The sequence below is a fragment of the Carassius gibelio genome, chromosome A4 (genome assembly GCF_023724105.1).
Source record: "Carassius gibelio isolate Cgi1373 ecotype wild population from Czech Republic chromosome A4, carGib1.2-hapl.c, whole genome shotgun sequence".
Classification (NCBI taxonomy): Eukaryota; Metazoa; Chordata; class Actinopteri; order Cypriniformes; family Cyprinidae; genus Carassius; species Carassius gibelio.
Genome location: NC_068374.1, coordinates 12562177 through 12580974, shown reverse-complemented (window position 1 = coordinate 12580974; position 18798 = coordinate 12562177). Strand labels below are relative to the sequence as shown.

The 18798-nt window shown below is 35.9% G+C and overlaps 1 protein-coding gene across 2 annotated transcripts in view; it reads right to left on the bottom strand.

Annotated features, from left to right (window-relative positions):
• LOC127969107 (NACHT, LRR and PYD domains-containing protein 3-like) overlaps positions 1 to 18319 on the bottom strand; it is a 50312-nt gene extending 31993 nt beyond the window's left edge. The window contains exons 1-3 of one of the 2 annotated variants that reach the window (XM_052570817.1): positions 18119 to 18319; positions 13823 to 13968; positions 2088 to 3959 (exon numbers count right to left, since the gene is read on the bottom strand). In XM_052570817.1, the coding sequence (XP_052426777.1) occupies positions 2088 to 3959; positions 13823 to 13947 (1997 nt within the window). In that variant the 5' untranslated portion in view covers positions 13948 to 13968; positions 18119 to 18319. Of the gene's footprint in view, positions 1 to 2087; positions 3960 to 13822; positions 13972 to 18118 lie in introns of those variants that run through there. The other variant, XM_052570807.1, reaches the window with a different exon arrangement.
• Between the last annotated feature and the right edge of the window lie 479 nt (positions 18320 to 18798).

Sequence of the window (18798 nt, the reverse complement as noted above, 5' to 3'; positions counted from 1 at the left end):
TATGGCATCTGCAGTGGCAGTCATACCGCTCGGTTGCTTCATATGAGACTGCTTCAGCACTGGCTTCATGACTGAGTCCCGAGATGGGCATGACAACAGGGCACGCTCTGAGTGACAATCCCTCCAGCCTGCCTCCGAAACCTCACCCCATAGTTGGACCTCTCATTTCTATGGGCTGGCATTCCCCTAAAACCAGTGTCCAGACATGTTGTTCCCCGAACATGTACTCCTCATAACAGCCGCTCCTTGGTCAATCTCTCTGAGGAAGGACCTTCTATCTCAGAGACGGGGCACCCACTGGCACCTGCGTCCTGATCTTTGGAACTTACATGTGTGGGTTCTGGATGGGTCATGAAATGTTTAGGTATCTTGCCACCTCAGGTGGTAGCTACCATCAATTTGGATAGAGCCTTGTCCACTAGACACACCTATGGTTTATAGTGGAACCTCTTCATCATTTGGTGTTCTTCACGTCGTGAAGACCCCTGGAGATGCCTGATCGGAGCAGTGCTTTCCTTTCTTTAGGAAGGGTGGGAACAAAGGCTGTCCCCTTCCATCCTGAAGGTCTATGTGGCCACCATTTTTGCTCACCATGACCCTGTTGATGGTAAGTCCCTTGGGAAGCATGATCTTTTCATCAGGTTCCTGAGAGGGGCCAGGAGGCTCAATCTGCCTTGCCCTCATCAAGTTCCCTCTTGGGACCTCCCAGTGGTTCTATCTGCACTGCAGAGGGTTCCCTTCAAACACTTGCTCTCAGTAGAGCTAAAGTTTTTATCATTGAAAACTGTGCACCTGATGGCTTTGGCTTCGGTTAGGAGGGTCAGAGACCAGTTCTTTGTTTGTTACGGAGGCCAGCAGAAGGGAGAAGCTGTATCCAAGCAGAGGTTATCCCACTGTATAGTGGATGCTATTGTCCTGGTTTATCAGGCTCAAGACCTGCCATGCCCCCTAGGGGTGAGAGCTCACTCAACTAGAAATGTTGCCTCCTCCTGGGTGCTGATGCCACGCTAACAGACATCTGTATAGATGTGGGCTGGGCGACATCTAACACATTTGGGAGCACCTTGCCAGATCCGCCGTTGAAACAGAGTTTCATGTGTATCACCATCACATGGTTGATACCTACCTTTGTAAGTCCTCCTACGAGCAGGCAGCCTGCTAGCATACGTCCAGCTTGAATATAATACATAGTGCATTTTGTGTCAGTTATAGGCCCTCACTCGTGCTGGCCTCATGACAGAGCGCTATCACTCACATTGGTCAATGGAAGACAACTGTGTGGCATTTTGTAAGTGACTCCATTCATCAGTCTCTTTCTGACGTGAAGTCGAATGTGACCAACTGAAAGGAAATGTCTAGGTTACATATGTAACCTTCTTTCCCTAAAGGAGGGAATGGAGACATTACATCCCCTTGCCACATCGCGTTTCCACTGAACGACCAGGTCACTGGGCTCGGCTCCTCAGCGAAGACTTAAATGCGAGTTGCTTGCGCTGCTCATTATATACCTACACAGCGGGGCGGAGCTCGCAATGCAAATCCCGCAGATCAAGGTACACTGTGTACCATAGGCTCATTTTGTCTATACATTAAGGTGACTGGGCTCTCGGGTGAGACCCCATTTGTCTCTTTCTGACATAATGTCGCTGTTCCCTCCTTTAGGGAACAAGGGTTACATATGAAACTTTGATGTTTTAACTAGCCTACTTGGTCTGTAATAATTGTCTTTTTTTATATATATATATATATATATATATATATATATATATATATATATATATATATATATATAATGAGCATTGTGATAAGATGATCTTGAGACTTACTACTGAGCAATTTTAACTTTCACAACATGCAAACATCAATAAAACTATTAAAGTTATCATAAATAATCAACGTGTAGTAAGAAACACAAAAAGAAAGGTGGATGAAGACATTTAGATTGTAGATACTGCACTTTGCTTTTGCAAATATGACTCCTTTCTGGCCTGTTATTTAGGAGAAAATCTCTCTTTCAGTAATATTTATTTTAAAGGTGTCAGATTCATGATTAAATATGATACTGTAGTTCATGATTAAACACTTACAGAGCTTTTCTGCAGTTGATCACAGCTGGAATCAGTCGTCTTCTCCCCTCAGCTGATGTGTTGTATTTCTTGAGGTCCAGCTCTTCCAATGGCTCTTTTGACATCTGAAGCATGTAGGATATTGTTGAGCAGTGAGCAGGAGAGAGTTTCTTCTCTGAGAGTTTTTCTGATTTCACAAACTCCTGAATCTCTCTGGACAGAGTCTGATCTTTCACTTCCAGCAGACAGAGGAACAGATTGATGGATCTTTCAGTGGAGACTTCATGTCCATCTTTGATCATCTCTTTAATGTACTGTGTGGTTCTCCTGATGCTCTCTGAGCTCTTCTCTGTGTGTGCCAGTAGATCCTGTAAGAGTCTCTGATTGGACTCCAGTGAGACGCCCAGCAGGAGCTGCAGAAACAGATCCAGACGTCCATTCTCATTCTCAATGGCTTTATCTATTGCTTCTCTATGGAGACTATGAACAACATCCAAAAACTTTGGGGTGTCAACATTTTTCATTACATAAATGTAAAACAAATAGAAAGCAGCGAGAAACTCCTGAACGCTCAGATGAATGAAGCTGTAGACTTTCCTCTGATATATCACAGATTCCTCCTTAAAGATTTCAGTGCAAATCCCAGAATACACTGAGGCATCAGTGAGGTCTATGCCACTCTCTCTCAGGTCCTCCTCATAGAACATCACATTGCCCTTCATCAGCTGATTGAAAGCCACTTCAGCAAGTTTCATGATCGCTTCTCTGTTGGACTGCAGGAATTTCTCTGGATCTCTCTCTTTATATTTCTGCTTCCTCATGTCGATCTGAGTGAGTAGGAAGTGGATGTACATTTCAGTCAGAGTTTGAGGGATTTCTGCATTCAGATCTTCTTCCAGGAGCTTCTGAAGCACAGTGGATGATATCCAGCAGAAGATGGGGATGTGGCACATGATGTGGAGGCTTCTTGTTTTTCTGATGTGTGAGATGATTTTGCTGGCTTTATGCTCGTCACTGATTCTCTTCCTGAAATACTCCTCCTTCTGAAGCTCATTGAATCCCTGTATTTCTGTCAGACGGTTGATGTATTTGGAGGGGATCTGATTGGCTGCTGCTGGTCTGGAGGTGATCCAGATGAGAGCAGAGGGAAGTAGCTCTCTTTTCATGAGCTTTGACATCAACACACCCACTGATGAAGTGTCTGTTACATCAGAAACTTTCTGATCATCTGAAAACATCAGTGTGATTCTACTTTCATCCAGACCATCAAAGATGAACACAACTTTACACTTCTCATAAATCTTGGAGTCCAGATCTTGAAGTTCAGGATGAAAGTCCAGCAGAAGTCTGTGAAGACTGTACTGATGATCTTGAATCATGTTCAGCTCTCGAAATGGAAGCACAAACATGAAATCTACATCCTGATTGGCTTTTCCCTCAGCCCAGTCCAGAATGAACTTCTGCACAGAGACTGTTTTTCCGATTCCAGCGATGCCTTTAGTGAGAACAGTCTTGATCTGCTCTTTCGCTTCACATCCTAATCCAGGTGAGGCTTTAAAGATGTCATTGTAGCAGATTAGAGTGTCTTTTGAGTGTTGTGTTCTGAGAGTTTTCTCCATCTGTAAAACCTCATGTTCTTCATTCACTCCTTCTCTCTCTCCCTCTATGATGTAGAGCTGTGTGTACATGCTGTTCAGGAGGCTTTCATTCTCCCGGGGTTTCAGTCCCTCAAATAATCTCTCATACTTGTTCTTCATGCTGGTTTTGAGCTGGTCTTTGGCTCTCTGCAGTTCATCATTCACTGGTTGATCATGTTTTTTCAGAGACGCTGTAACGCTCGTGGTATTTAGACAGAAGACTTCTTGAGACATGCTTCGCTCTTCATCTGATCTGCTGAAATATCACAAGTAGAACAGATCAAAAATATATATATAAAAAATAAAGGATGTGTAAATTAACATCTAAATAAATAGAAATGTCAGTCTTGATGTTCACTAATTACAAATATATAACAAACACAGTTAATGTAACCATTTTAAAGAAAAAGGATGTTTTGTTATAGCTTGTGGAGCAAGGATCCCACCATCTTGCAATACTACAGCGTTTGACATCACAGGGTTGGTTCACTCCATTGGCCATTGAAGTAATATGTATTATATATAATATAATATGTGGACATGTAAGAGCAGATGTGCTCATTGTGTCAAGTCCTGTCCTGAGTGTTTTTAAATCCCATTAATCAGTTCAATCATCACTACTCTTTATTCTCCCTTGTAGTAATAATTTTTTAGCAATAAATTATAATTTTTTTGTTTCTGTTTCATTTAAAGGGTTAGTTCACCCAAATAGCGAAATTATGTAATTAATAACTCACCCTCATGTTGTTTCAAAATCGTAAAACCTCCGTTTATCTTTGGATCACAGTTTAAGATATTTTAGATTTAGATCTCAGTCCCTCCATTGAAGCTGTGTGTACGGTCTACTGTCCATGTCCAGAAAGGAAACATCATCAAAGTAGTCCATGTGACATCAGAGGGCCCGTTGGAATTTTTGAAGCATCGAAAATACATTTTGGTCCAAAAATAGCAAAAACTACTACTTTATTCAGCATTGTCTTCTCTTCCATGTCTGTTGTATGAGAGAGTTCAAAACAAATCAGTATGTGATATCCGGTTCGCAAACGAATCATTCGATGTAACCGGATCTTTTTGAACCAGTTCATCAAATCTAACTCAACCGTTTTAAACGGTTCGCGTCTCCAATATGCATTAATCCACAAATGACTTAGGCTGTTAACTTTTTTAATGTGGCTGACACTCCCTCTGAGTTAAAACAAACCAAACAAATTCATTTTTTAATTCATTTACTCAAACAGTACACTGACTGAACTGCTGTGAAGAGAGAACTGAAGATGAATGAACACCGAGCCGAGCCAGATTACGAACAAAACATTGACTCGTTCACTAGTCAAGGATCGGTTTTCGGATCACCAGTACTTCTTTCGGACAGTTCGATTCAATAAACCTGTTGAAGAAAACGGTTCACCGGTTCTTTTGCGCTCGACGTAATGGCGTCATTGGTGATGATTTCCCTTGATTCAAGCCGTCTGTTTGAGTAAATGAATTACTCCGGGATATTGGTTTGTTTGAACTCAGAGGGAGTGTCAGCCACATTAAACAAGTTAACAGCTTAAGTCATTTGTGGACTAATGCATATTGGAGACGCGAACCGTTTAAAACGATTGAGTTCGATTTGGTGAACTGGTTCAAAAAGATCCGGTTACATCGAATGATTTGTTCACAAACTGGATATCACAAACTGCTTTGTTTTGAACTCTCTCACAACAGACACGGAAGAGAAGACAATGCTGAATAAAGTCGTAGTTTTTGCTATTTTTGGACCAAAATGTATTTTCAATGCTTAAAAATATTCTAACTGACCCTCTGATGTCACATGGACTACTTTGATGATGTTTTTCTTACCTTTCTGGACATGGACAGTATACCGTACACACAGATCATTGGAGGGACTGAGAGCTCTCGGACTAAATCTAAAAAATCTTAAACTGTGTTCAGAAGATAAACGGAGGTCTCAAGGGTTTAGAACGACATGAGGGTTAGTTATTAATAACATCATTTCGATTTTTCAATGAACTATTCCTTTAAGAAATCTTGTTTGGTATTATGTAATAACTTTGCTCCTTGTCATGCCTCACATGAACCCTTAGCTGCTCTAAAATCCCTGTAAACCACTGCTGTAAACATTGCATTATTATACTCCATTTATCTGTTTTAACTGAAGTTTACATGTGTAATAATACCAGCTGTATATGAGGCCTTAGTTACAACAAATGTGTTTGTGATCTCATCCACAATAAACAAAGCTTGACTGTATTACATCTGCAAATTAACCAGAAACAGAACTTACAGTCCCCAACAAAAAAGTAACATGCAGCACCAGTTTACTTGTAGCAGTACACCAGCAGTTCTAACACCCTACATTTTAAAAGCAACAACACAGCAGGAAGCAGCAACAGTATTCATATTCTTGGAAGCAGCCACATCATTCCCATTCTTGGAAGCAGCGGCAGAGCGGAGATCATTGTTTCTGGCAGACAGCAGGAGCATAAATAGACCAGTGGATTTGAAATTTGGGTAACACTTTAGAATAAGGTTCCATTAGTTAATGTTAGTTAACTACTTTCGTTAACATGAACTAAGCAAGAACAATCCTTCTACAGCATTTATAAGTCTTAGTTCATGATAATTTCAACATTTACTAATGCATTATTTAAATCAAAAGTTGTGCTTGTTAACATTAGTTAATGCACTGTGAATTACCATGAACTAACAATGAATAACTGTATTTTCATTAACTAACATTAACGAAGATGAATAAATACAGTAATAAATTTATTATTCATTGTTTGTTCATGTTAATTAATACATTAACTAACATTAACTAATGGAACCTTATTCTAAAGTGTTACCGAAATTTGTGCTGAAGCGGAAGGTCTGCATATTTTGAGAAATATTCAGAATTGTCCTCTTTATCATATGTCTTCATATGCAATTGGGTGAGCTCTTGTCAAAGCCAAAAGCTCAAAGAAATAGTGAAGAAAGTTTTCTCATTATAAATTCACCTTTTTGTCCAGCAGAACATAGACAGTTTCACAGACAAGGCTGAACCCATAATAAATCAGTGCTTTTGTTTTGTTACAAGATGTACACCTGTTTTTTTATTTATTTTTTTATCTGGCACATTTAGAAAAAAATACTTGAATGTCCTAATTGGTCTATGGCCTAGCCATAGCTTAGTCAAGGTCTGTGAATCTAGGCCAGAGAATGTCTCTGCTTTGTGAGAAGGTTATGTTTAAGATAAGGGGTTGGAGGTTTTGGGCAAAAGGTTGTAACAACTATCAGAGTACAGAGTTCAGCATACCATTATCGCTGAAGTACAGGGTAATTAAAAGTCTCTTTGCTCTTTTGGAGCTGTTCAGATACAGGTTGCTATTGAAAACTCAAATTATATCTTTAGGTCTTTCATCAGTCATCATTTTCTAGCATGTATAGTGAATGGATTTCATGCTAGTTTCTAATTAAGTATTTTAATAAGTATTTGTATGTCTGGAATTAACTTTTAGACTGGAAAATCGATCTATATAACCAGCAGTATGACAGAGATAGAGTTTCTATCATTCTACAAGTCACTCTGCATGTCCACTGTCAATTAACCTTAAATGTATGGTTAAAAATATATTTTTTTAATTATTATTAAACAAATTCTTATTATCTACAGTGCGTGCATAATTATTAAGTTAATATTCTAGTCAGTCTAAGCACATTTTACCAATTCCCTTAATAATCAACTTGCCTAATAATTATAAACACACTTTCTCTAGTTAGTTTGATTGTATTTGAAATTAACAAAGTTTTCTGCCAATTTAAATTTCTATTATCACAATTGATGGAACAATATTTAATGTAAACTTTTTTTTTTTTGGTCTCCTTTTTTTTTTTGATTAGAGAGAGCCAAGGTATTTGACCGATGTGGAGCGTTACTGAGTGAATGATCTTGCTTTAGGCTGGGACTTCCCACCATTAAGTAGTAAAAACAGAAAGGGGCTTGCAGAAACAATTCTTCATCGTGCGGTATTCAGCAGTGTGGTTTATTTGTTTGTGGAATTAAATGTTAATTATGATTAAGAAGACATTATTTTATGTAGATTAATTTGCACAGGTGAATTGTTCACCACAAGACTAGTAATGGGAAATAACAAATAGCTAAAATAACCTAGGATGACAAACCACAAACATAAACTTTGCCTTGGATCTTTTTGGGTGAGGCAGGCCATCCTTCCAGAACATCTGTATGTGGAGATGACTGACTCCGTTAAAATGCCCACTGCATTTACATGTAGTGAGAATATTAAACTGCCTTCTCACTACAAATGTATGGACTTAAAAGCAGCAATGTCTACAGCTGGGAGTGGTTTTGGATTAGTTTAATTACATGGTGTGCTCCAGGGCTTTTAAATGTAGAGGCCAGTCCTATTAGACTTCAGGATCTTTTTGATAGGATCATTTAGAGAGAGAAAATGTGTTATTCAAATGAAATTACATGGCACATTTTTGTAATTTCATGTTCATTACTTAATTTGTAATAAGTTAAATAATGTGTAACAATGATGTAAAAAAGAAAAACAGAAAACCAGAAAGTGAACAGTACTTTTAATATTTGTAAAGGTTTGTTCAAGTTTAATCATTAAATGCAATTACTAGCCAGTGAATCAGATTTAAAAAAAAATATTGTTTATCAATAAACTAACTGGATTCACAGATCTTAAGAGTGGACCATGTTATTATATACAGAGTTATTATAAGACAAGTAAGTTTCAGTGATTATTATATTAATTGGTTAATCACAATGACTGTGTCAAGGTACATTTTAACAGCATTTATCAATGGAACTTCAGGACGAGGCAAGGTTGCAATTTCCTCATTGGTTAGCTCTCTTGGTAGTTGAACCTCTGGGTAGTTGAACCTCTTCCTCACAGGAGTGTGGTCCCTCCCAGTCCACACCATTGTTGTCATCGATCTGGAGTAAAATGCATATAATCTATTATATTCTCCAGTTTGATTTGTAAATAAGCTTCTGTATTTATCTTAGTGTCAAAATGACATGAGCAACACAGGGTTTGTGCATGGTTTATGAATGAAAACATACAATTTTTTTTAAGACCAATATACAGAATAAATTAACGGGAACAAAATGTCTATAGGTTCTCTAAATGTAAAAGTCTAACACTTGTTTTTCAAATAATACTGTCATGTATTATTGTAATGCTATTTTTTTGTAACAGTTTCTTAGAATTTTGTTGTCTTTTTAAATTTTATTTTAAATGAAATAGTTCTATATTTTTAGTTAATTATAATACTCCTGCTTTATCACATCTCCATTAATCAATAAATTTATTTTAAATGAAATAGTTCTATATTTTTAGTTAATTATAATACTCCTGCTTTATCACATCTCCATTAATCAATTTATTTGACAAAAATATGTAGCATAACTACAGTATAGAAATAACTCATACTGATCACTGCAAAAATACACTGTTCTTCTTGTCTTGTTTTCCAGTATAAATATTTAAACATGTTTAAATAAGGATAAATTTCCCGGAGTAGAAAAATGACTGAAGATAAATCTTGGTTCCTGATAAATGTATCAAAAAGAGTGTTTGCGTTTAAAACAAGAAAAAACATTATCAGCCAACTGGCCTCAAAAATAATTCCTCCTTTCCAGATCTACTGCGGGACATTTTTTAGATCCGGGGAAAAATAAATAAATGATGGCTTGACCTGTATAAGTAAATGAACAAAATAAACAATATATGTAAAAATAATATGTAAATAATATGTAAAAACGAGTATCCACATTAACACATTCTTAATACATTCAGGTGCATCTCAAATTAGAATGTCGTGGAAAAAGTTCATTTATTTCAGTAATTGAACTCATTGTGAAATTTGTGTTTTAAATAAATTCAATGAACAGACTGAAGTAGTTTAAGTTTTTGGTTCTTTCAATTGTGATGATTATGTTATTCAACAGTATGTAATTCATTGATCTCAACATGAAGATGAGTAAATCATGACAGAATTTTCATTTTAGGCTAAATTATTTTTTTTTTCACTTTGAAGCTTAAAAACAGGCCAATTAAGTTTGTGGTTGCCATCTACCATATTTTCGGACTATAAGTCGCAATTTTTTCATAGTTTGGCTGGTCCTGCGACTTATAGTCAGGTGCGACTTATTTATCAAAATTTATTTGACATGAACCAAGAGAATACATTACCGTCTACAGCCGCGAGAGGGCGCTCTATGCTGCTCAGTGCTCCTGTAGTCTAGATGGTAATGTTTTCTCTTGGTTCTTGGTTCTAAATAAATGCGACTTATAGTCCAGTGCGACTTGTATATGTTGTTTTCCTCATCATGACGTATTTTTGGACTGATGCGACTTAAACTCAGGTGCGACTTATAGTCCGAAAAATACGGTATATGCCATATGGCCTTAAGTGCTGAAACGGAGTACTGCCGATGCCTTAATGTGCGTAGTGACAAGGCTCGTAGATGTGTGAATCCACCCTCCGTAGGGACTGGTGCACTCTTTCAACTGATATAAAAAGAGAAATTACAAAAAAACATCCTTTTCAACTGAAACCATTATTAAGCTTACCTTTATTTACCTCTAAATTATCTGACACTTGAGGACAGAAATTACTTTTAATTAAAAAAAAAAAAAAAAAACTTTAAATTTAATGGTGTCTACTGTAGAAGTATGGTCAATTCTCTGCAATAAGCATTATTTAACATTAAGAGAAAAAAGTCTTACTTTGTACTTTAACACCTCTTGAGCTCAAAAGGCCAAGCATCATACGGTAGCCAGAGTTCAGGTAGAGGTTCTGGATTTCCACTACAATCCTGTCTAGATCATCATCTGATATATTTGCTCATTGGTCAGACACTCTGCAATAATGGGGAAACAATGGTATGGTTATTAAAAAAGTAGCACACAATTCATTACAAGCCACAAAGATATTAAAGAGTTCCACATTTATTTAGAATGACTAAATACAAGCAAGCAATTCTTAGAGTTGATTTCACTAAGTGTTAATAGTGTGAAGCAATCAGTGAATGGGAATCTTATGTGTCAGATTCCAGTGCATCTACAACAGTAAATTTGGAGAGGTACAAATGTAAACCTATCAGGATACAATTATGTTACAACTATTTTCAAGCTGTACAAAACAGAAAATTTATGTGTCTTACCATATTATTTGAATATATTTTCTTAATTATGAACACATTGCTTTGTAGTGCAAATGGTTTCACCGTTTACTGCACATTGTTATTCGTCTTGCATATTGACAGAAAATGTCTTATTTCTGCATTGAAAAATAAGTTGAATAGGGAACGATTTCAAATTCAGAATAACTAGTTTCATAGAACCCACACATGGATAATAATAAAGTACACAAAAAAGGCTCATGTGACTTACCTTGAAGGTCTCTGATGGAATATTTTGAGTTGGTGACCCAGGCAATGGATTTCTCCTGATTCTTTGTACTTGCAGTTGCCTCAGTATCTCATTGAGGTTTGCAACTGCCACGCTGTTGACCTTGGTGTCTGTAAGGGCCGATATTTCCCAGACTGTCTCAAGGAGATTTTCCACTGTTGACAACATGTTCACTAACACTTCCCAAGGACACATCTTGGGATAGAGCAAACAAACCTGAAATTATGCCTCTAAAAAGCCAGTGCTGCTGGTAGGCTTGTGGCTAGAAGGGATACAGCTCCGACCAGAAACTAACAAGTTAAATTTTCTACCTATTAGACTGTGTTTCCTTAATGTTTACACCAACTCCTATTATTTACAATAATTAAAAAAATCATAGTTATTATTGTACAGTGAGACAAAAATTACACTATATCGACATGCGCATGCCCAGTAGCCACAGCTATGTCCCTTCTGGTATTGTCGCCGAACTCATAAAGCTCCGCTCATGCTAGTTGATTGGCACTCCTCATTTGCATTTGATTTATAATTTGCGATGTATGTTTGAGCGTTTGATTTTATCATTTGCAATGTTGGTTTTAGCATCTGATTTATCATTTGAGCATTGAATTATAGATTTAAAGTAAAATAACTGAACATAAACACATAGGAGCATGAGAAAATCATTTTAGAAGAAAATGTTGGATGTCACTTAAAGCCTTTTGCATCTGAATTCTTGTAAAATGTAACATGTAAAATGGCAATGTATTTCTGTATTTAAATTTAAATTGTCCCATACATATGTGCAACATTTAGTGCAAAATGAAAATGAAGATTAAACTCTGGATCGCATTTTCATCATGATACCACTTGATAATTGTAGGAAAATGGAGTGTGAATTTCAGAATGCATTCTGAGCCAAATGTGCAGTAAAAATTGTGATTTAAATATCTTATTTTTTTGGTCAGTGTTTATCAGTGCAGAATGAATTGACCTTAACACTGGGTAATATCCCACCTGAGGTCAGAGGTCACTGGATCACTGAATTTAGGAGGAAGAGGCATTGATCTGTCACTAGTCTACACTGATCGTAGGATATTTAATGAAAATACAGTTGAAATGTCCTAAGTTTCAATGTATTTGAGAAAAATAAATGTCCTACCCGTAAGTCAAATGCCTTAAGGAAAAATGGCATTTAAATTATAATTTTGCTACAGTTTTTGCTTGAACATGTTAAACATATCTAATCAATTTTGGGTAATACAATTTCCTTTGAATTTTGCAACTTATAAAGCATTAATATTTTGTTTTTGTTTTTATTTACATATTAAAACTAGTGTAGGTAACGGCAAATATAAATTATATAATTTAAATACAGAAATACATCTTCATTTTGCATATTACATTTCAAAAATTAATTTTGTTGCCACATGCTTTATTGGGCAGGATGAGAAAGAATATCTTTTTAAATCATTAAAATTAATTACCTTTTATTAATTTTTTCGTCTGATTAAAGAAATAATTGGCGGATGAATCAGTTAAATGTAATTGTTAGTCAGTGTGTGGTTCACTAACAATGGAAACAGACTCCTGGTCTGGTTTGTGGATCAGTGTGTGACTCCTGTCTGCGTCTGCAGCTGTCACTCAACCTCAACCTTTTTTGAGCGTGTCAGGTGACTGGGAAGGGTGGTATGAGGGTAGGCTGAGTGGGGGCAAACAGTTTACTGTTTACTACAGTTTACTGTAACACTTTAGTAAATTTTTGCTATTTAGATTTTTTAAGTTATTTAAAAAATAAAAAAGCTCCAGTACACTTCTGTATAAGACTGGGCGATATGAGCAAAAATGTATATATATATATATATATTTTTTTTTTTTTTGCTGATTTGCGATATATGGTAGCATATATATCTCAGTATTTTGTATTTTGGATTAAACAAACAAAGTGATTGTAAGCATGTAATGTAAGCATTATACGCGCAATTTAAAAAAGAATTCACATTACATTCTAACAGTTGCAATCATTTTGCAATCACAGTGCAATCTAAAAATCCTTCTGAAGTAGAAGTTACTAAACTAAAAATTAAAATAAGCAGACTAATTGAGTAAAAAGGCTATTTTGATTACCCATTACACTTTACAGTTCGTGCTATCATACAAATACACTTGTAGGTTTAAAATTCTAAAAAAATTCAGCAAAATGTATATTTTTGTCAGAGTTTTTCCTATTTCATGTGTGCGGCGGCGCTCGTTCTAAATAAAGTCTGTGGAGTTTAGCACAGAATCGAAAAGCAAAAGCTCATACAACAGCCTTTCTGTCAGAGTATCTGACGGGGCGGGCACAAGCCGCTTTGAACTGAAAATATCAACCATAGGCTACTAGGAGAGAAATAAAACAGAAATTATTTATATGCAAAACAAAAATAACAAAAAACTCAAGTCCGATTGGTTTAACCTTTTATGTTGCTTATGTAGTTTAGTACCAGCGTTCTTTGAGGTCAAAATGCGTAGCTGCTACACAAAAGTGCGTACAGGTTGGCAGGTCTCTGTGTGTTTTCTCTGATTGAACATGTTGAGGCAGCACTTGTCGGCTCGTGGAGAATCTGAGAAATGATGTCCTCTGATCCGGTGATTGTTTACACTGGTCAGTGTTGATCATTGCAGCGTGAATTGACCTTAACACTGGAGTATATCTCACCTGGGGTCAGAGGTCACTGGATCATCACTGAATTTAGGAGGAAGAGGCATTGATCTGTCACTCTTCAGAGACACACAGCTGGGATCAGGAGATGAAGATCTCTCATGGCTCTCTGTGCTCCCCATAATGGGAAACTGACTTCAGTCCTGCATATGGAAACATAAGAGAACAAATGACACAAATATTGCGATTACAATGCAGTGAAAACAAATCTTAACACTAGACACAATTAGATTGAAGAGAATGTGGAGCTTCTTTTATATTATTATAATAATAGCTTATTTATATTATTTTCATTTTGATGTTTAATTGTTGAAGTGCTACTGAAAACACTTCAAATCTTAAAGATTAAGTTCAACAAAAAATGAAAAACATGTCATTAATAACTCACCCTCATGTCATGTCTCTCTCTCTCTCGTGCGCGCGTTCTCCGCGAATCACATTTGTCATGGGCCGAGGAACAGCTGGCCCGTACAGTTAATGAATAACGCATCAACTACGACAGCCTACATTGCACATCCTGCCATGTGACCATCGTGGATTCGTACATCGCGATATCGATGCTTAAACGACACATCGTGCAGCCCTAGTCTACTGGCCATGTCCAGAAAGGTAATAAAAACATCAGGGTCAGTTAGAATTTGTTGAAGCATCGAAAATAAATTTTTGTCCAAAAATAGCAAAAACTATGACATAATTCAATATTGTCTTCTCTTCCAGGTCTGTTGTGAGCGCGTTCAAAACACTGCAGTTTAGTGATATCTGGTTTGTGAACGAATCACTCGATGTAAGCGGATCTTCTTGAACCAGTTTACCAAATCGAACTGAATTGTTTGAAATGGTTCACGTCTCCAATAAGCATTAATCCACAAATGATTTAAGCTGTGCATTTGAAAGAGCAAGAGATTCACACCTTTATCTCGACCCCCACAAACCATATATAACTACCCTAAAAAGAAACCAGCCCCCTCCAACTGAACTGAATTCGGTCTGTTTTTTGGCTCTGAGTAACGGTGTGTTTGCATGTTACTGGGCTGAAACATGCCTGCACTCATCAGCACTACTTTTTGTATTCATTTTTTTTTTCGCAGCCCATATTATTATTTTCACAAGACCATAATGATAATAACAAATTATCAATTGATAATTAATTATAATTTTACTAATCCCTCATCAGCTGCTCCCACCTCACAGCGAGCGGGACTCCGCTCACTGACGCAGCTTCACCATCTGCGGCAGAAAAACATTAATTCTAACCAAAGGAAGACTTTTTTTTATTGAGCTAATGCTGTTAAATAGAGAGAGAGAGAGAGAGAGAGAGAGAGAGAGAAACTAGTCTAGGGCTATTCTTAAACTTGGAGCTCATTATATTGAAGTACAAATCCAAACACCAGAAACGTTACGCATTTTATGAATAATGAAATGTTATGAAAAGTATGCATTTTATTTATTCACATGCTGTATGGTTGAAATAATATTTTAGTTTAACTTTAGGTTCCGTTGTTTAAAAAAAATGCTTTATTGGTTAATGTTTCATAAACCTTCAGTTGTTATGCTCTAAAATCCATGCCATTATTAATTTCACAGTATTTTTACCACCTAAATGACTAATCTTTAAAGTCACAATTCTATAATGGTCAAAATTACTCAGGCCAATGGTATTTTTTTAATGACATTATTTTATTATTATTATTAAAAAAAATTTAATTGTAGCCTACATAAATAGGTGAAGCAAAACAAATATTTGGATCATCCCTTATTTTTTCCCTTATTTTCTTAATAAAACATATTTCCTACAAGAATAAACATGATATCATATTATTAATTAATAAAACATTTTTTTAAACTTGAATTTAAAATATTAAACTAACATTAAAATCTCAAGGAGTTTATAAGTTATAAGGGGAAAATTTCACATTGCATGTTTAATTGCCTATTTTCATTTGCTGCATGTTTTCTTTCTTTCTTTTTTTTAAACAGACGAAAAAATAAATTAAGTTTGTGAGAGGAAAAAATATAATTGCAGTATATAATAATATTGGCTTAGCTGTAAACAAACAACAAAATAATAATAATTTAAAGCTAAGCATAAGTTAAGGTTGGGCTTTCTCATTCTCTTACTCGGGAGAAATCCGTTTCCATATATGTGATGTGGCCCATTTTAAGCTAAATAGGCTTTGTTGTACACACGTGTTTCAGTATCGATGGAAAAAAAATCATAATTATGTCAAATCACAATATGTCAAAGTGGACTGCTGCTCGTGTCGAATGTCACGGTGAACTGCTCCCGTTTCTAATTAATATGAACGCGAGGCACCAGCACAATCAAACAGCAGAAACAGAAAATACTCAATTTTTGGTCACACATAAGGCATAAAAGTGTTAGTAGTTTGAAAAAATCAAGAATAATAACAGAGTTAAAACTAATTATTGCTTAATGCTGGAACGTTCCCATTTCGCTCTGCATATGGAACCAAGAATGAACCGAAATGAAAATGAAATGAAAACATTTAGCTTTTAAATTTTTGATGAGTAGACTGTAGCCTAAGACTATCCTATGTTTTGTTTAAAGACATAAAGCTTTATTTCCAAGATAGTAAGTTGAGCTTTTCATTTCATTATAGAGCAATATTAACGATTTAAAGATTAAAGATAATTGTATTATTAATTGTAATATTTTCAAAAACATTTCTGATACTTATACGTTCATGTTTAATAATTCCTTAATAATTATGTACATAAAGAAATAGGCTATATTTTGTGTTGGATATCAGTTACCTGTGTCATCATTGCACAGCAAGCAACCACCTTAACATTTACATAAACATAACATAAAAACGATTGCTGCACATACTAGGCGCTTCAGATCAAAGCCTCAGCGGTCTAAACAGCACTCCACAATGTGAAAAAATGACTGAGATGGCCAATCAAATCAACGTAGGTGGGGTTTAAGGCCTTTGCACACAGAAAGGAAGGTCACATTGCACTTTTAGTTCCATTGACTTCCATTCATAAGCATGCGAAACACATGGTTCACAAACTGGATAGATCTGAGGTTAAGGGCTCGTATTGCGATTCTTTTTCACTTAAAGTTTGGTCCATTCATTAAACAAATCTATTGTATAACTTGGCTACTTTTATTTTGTGTTTGGTGTGTCTGGATCCATTTTGAAGCTTGGAATGCAGCATGGAACTGCACAGAATCCCATTCATTACATTCAAATTGATATTATATGCAGTGATTACATTTTTTTCTCAAACATGGCCACTTAGAGAGAGAGAGAGAGAGAGAGAGAGATGTGTAAATTGTCTGCGTCTTTCTCTCTACAAACAATTAAGTTTTTAGCTTTTCTGAATTTAGTAATTTAAAAAAACTGCAATTTTACCCTGATATTGCCGAAAAATATATTGTGGCAATTCAGTATCTATTAATAAAAGTCACGTGGCAGCACTGACAACAAGTTTAAATTGAACTGATTAATGATTTAATGCATTGGCTTTGTCACACACACATGCAGTTATGTACTGTCAAACAGTGTTATTCAAAATATTTGTAGATTTTTCTTTCTGAAAAAATATTCAGAAACTATTTGCATGAAAATGAAATAGGCCTACTGTTTTTTTTATCGTGTCATTTAAAAATGTAAATATAGAATACACTATAAAGTGTTTGTGTGTGTGTGTGTGTGTGTGTGTGTAGGGGGGGGTGGGGGGTCACAGTGGTTAACCAGACAAATTAAAAATTATACAGAATGCTGATTTCTGACCTAGACAGATAAAGCAATTTCTATGATAATTCTTGAGATATCACACAGTATCTTAACTGGACAAAGACCCAGAGAGAGAGAGAGAGAGAGAGACAGAAACTGAGCGATATTTAATATTAGAAAAAGTTAAAATTCTGCTCTCTTATGCAAACATGTTATTGTGAGTCTTTTATGTTTTTCTCTCCTAAAAGTTTAAAATATATCTCAACGTCATTGAAATATCACAAACCAGACACTTTAAAGAGTTTTAACAGCACAGATACATTTGTTATTCAGGATCAAACTCTCAGTGAATCTGATCTACAGATGTTTAAATCTGTATTTCCTCCATTACTATTTATTTCCGACTGTAAATAATCCGTAAATAAACCTCAACTAAAAGCAGAATCTAGAGCTCGAGATCATTATAATCCTAAAGATAAACTACAAGCGACACAAATCACTAAATGTGTTAAAGATAGGATTTAACAAATGAAAGATAAAAACGACAATATTATGAACTGTATCAGAAGCAGAGAAATGAACGTACCTTAATGTGATTTTTATTACATACAAGTCTTCAAAACTTTCTTATGTTCCCGTCGAGTTCCTCAACTCATGTGAGCTGCAGCAAAACAGACGCGTCAAAGGCGCATTGATGGTCAAAGTCATAGACATAATATACGTATATTATGTCTATAGTCAAAGACGCATTGCTTCTTCTTCTTCCTTGAGGGTTAACGGTAACCTGCATCCAAAACGCGTTATTACCGCCGTCTTCTGGATTATTCTCCTGCAACGTTAAAGGCGCATTGCTGCCCTTCTCAGTCCATTTGATATCCTCAAATGAAGTTCAGTTCGGAGTATAAATTAATAACAGTTTTTGTTGTTTCATAGTCCACTGCTCAGAATCAGTGTTAAAGTGAGAATTGAGTTCTGTGACGGAGCAGCAATGATAAGGTACTTTATGATCCTCAGAAACACAATCATAATATTCATTTTCTTAAAGCTGTACAGATGTATTTGACTGAGTGTATTAATGCTGTCTGCTGATAGATAGATAGATAGATAGATAGATAGATAGATAGATAGATAGATAGATAGATAGATAGAATTAGTGGAGATTAAGTAAGACCACAATTTATGTAGCATTTCATATTTGTTGTTGTTTTTTTTTGTCCTATTGCTTTGCAATTCGTTTTTTTTATCCTTATTTCATCACTGACTGTT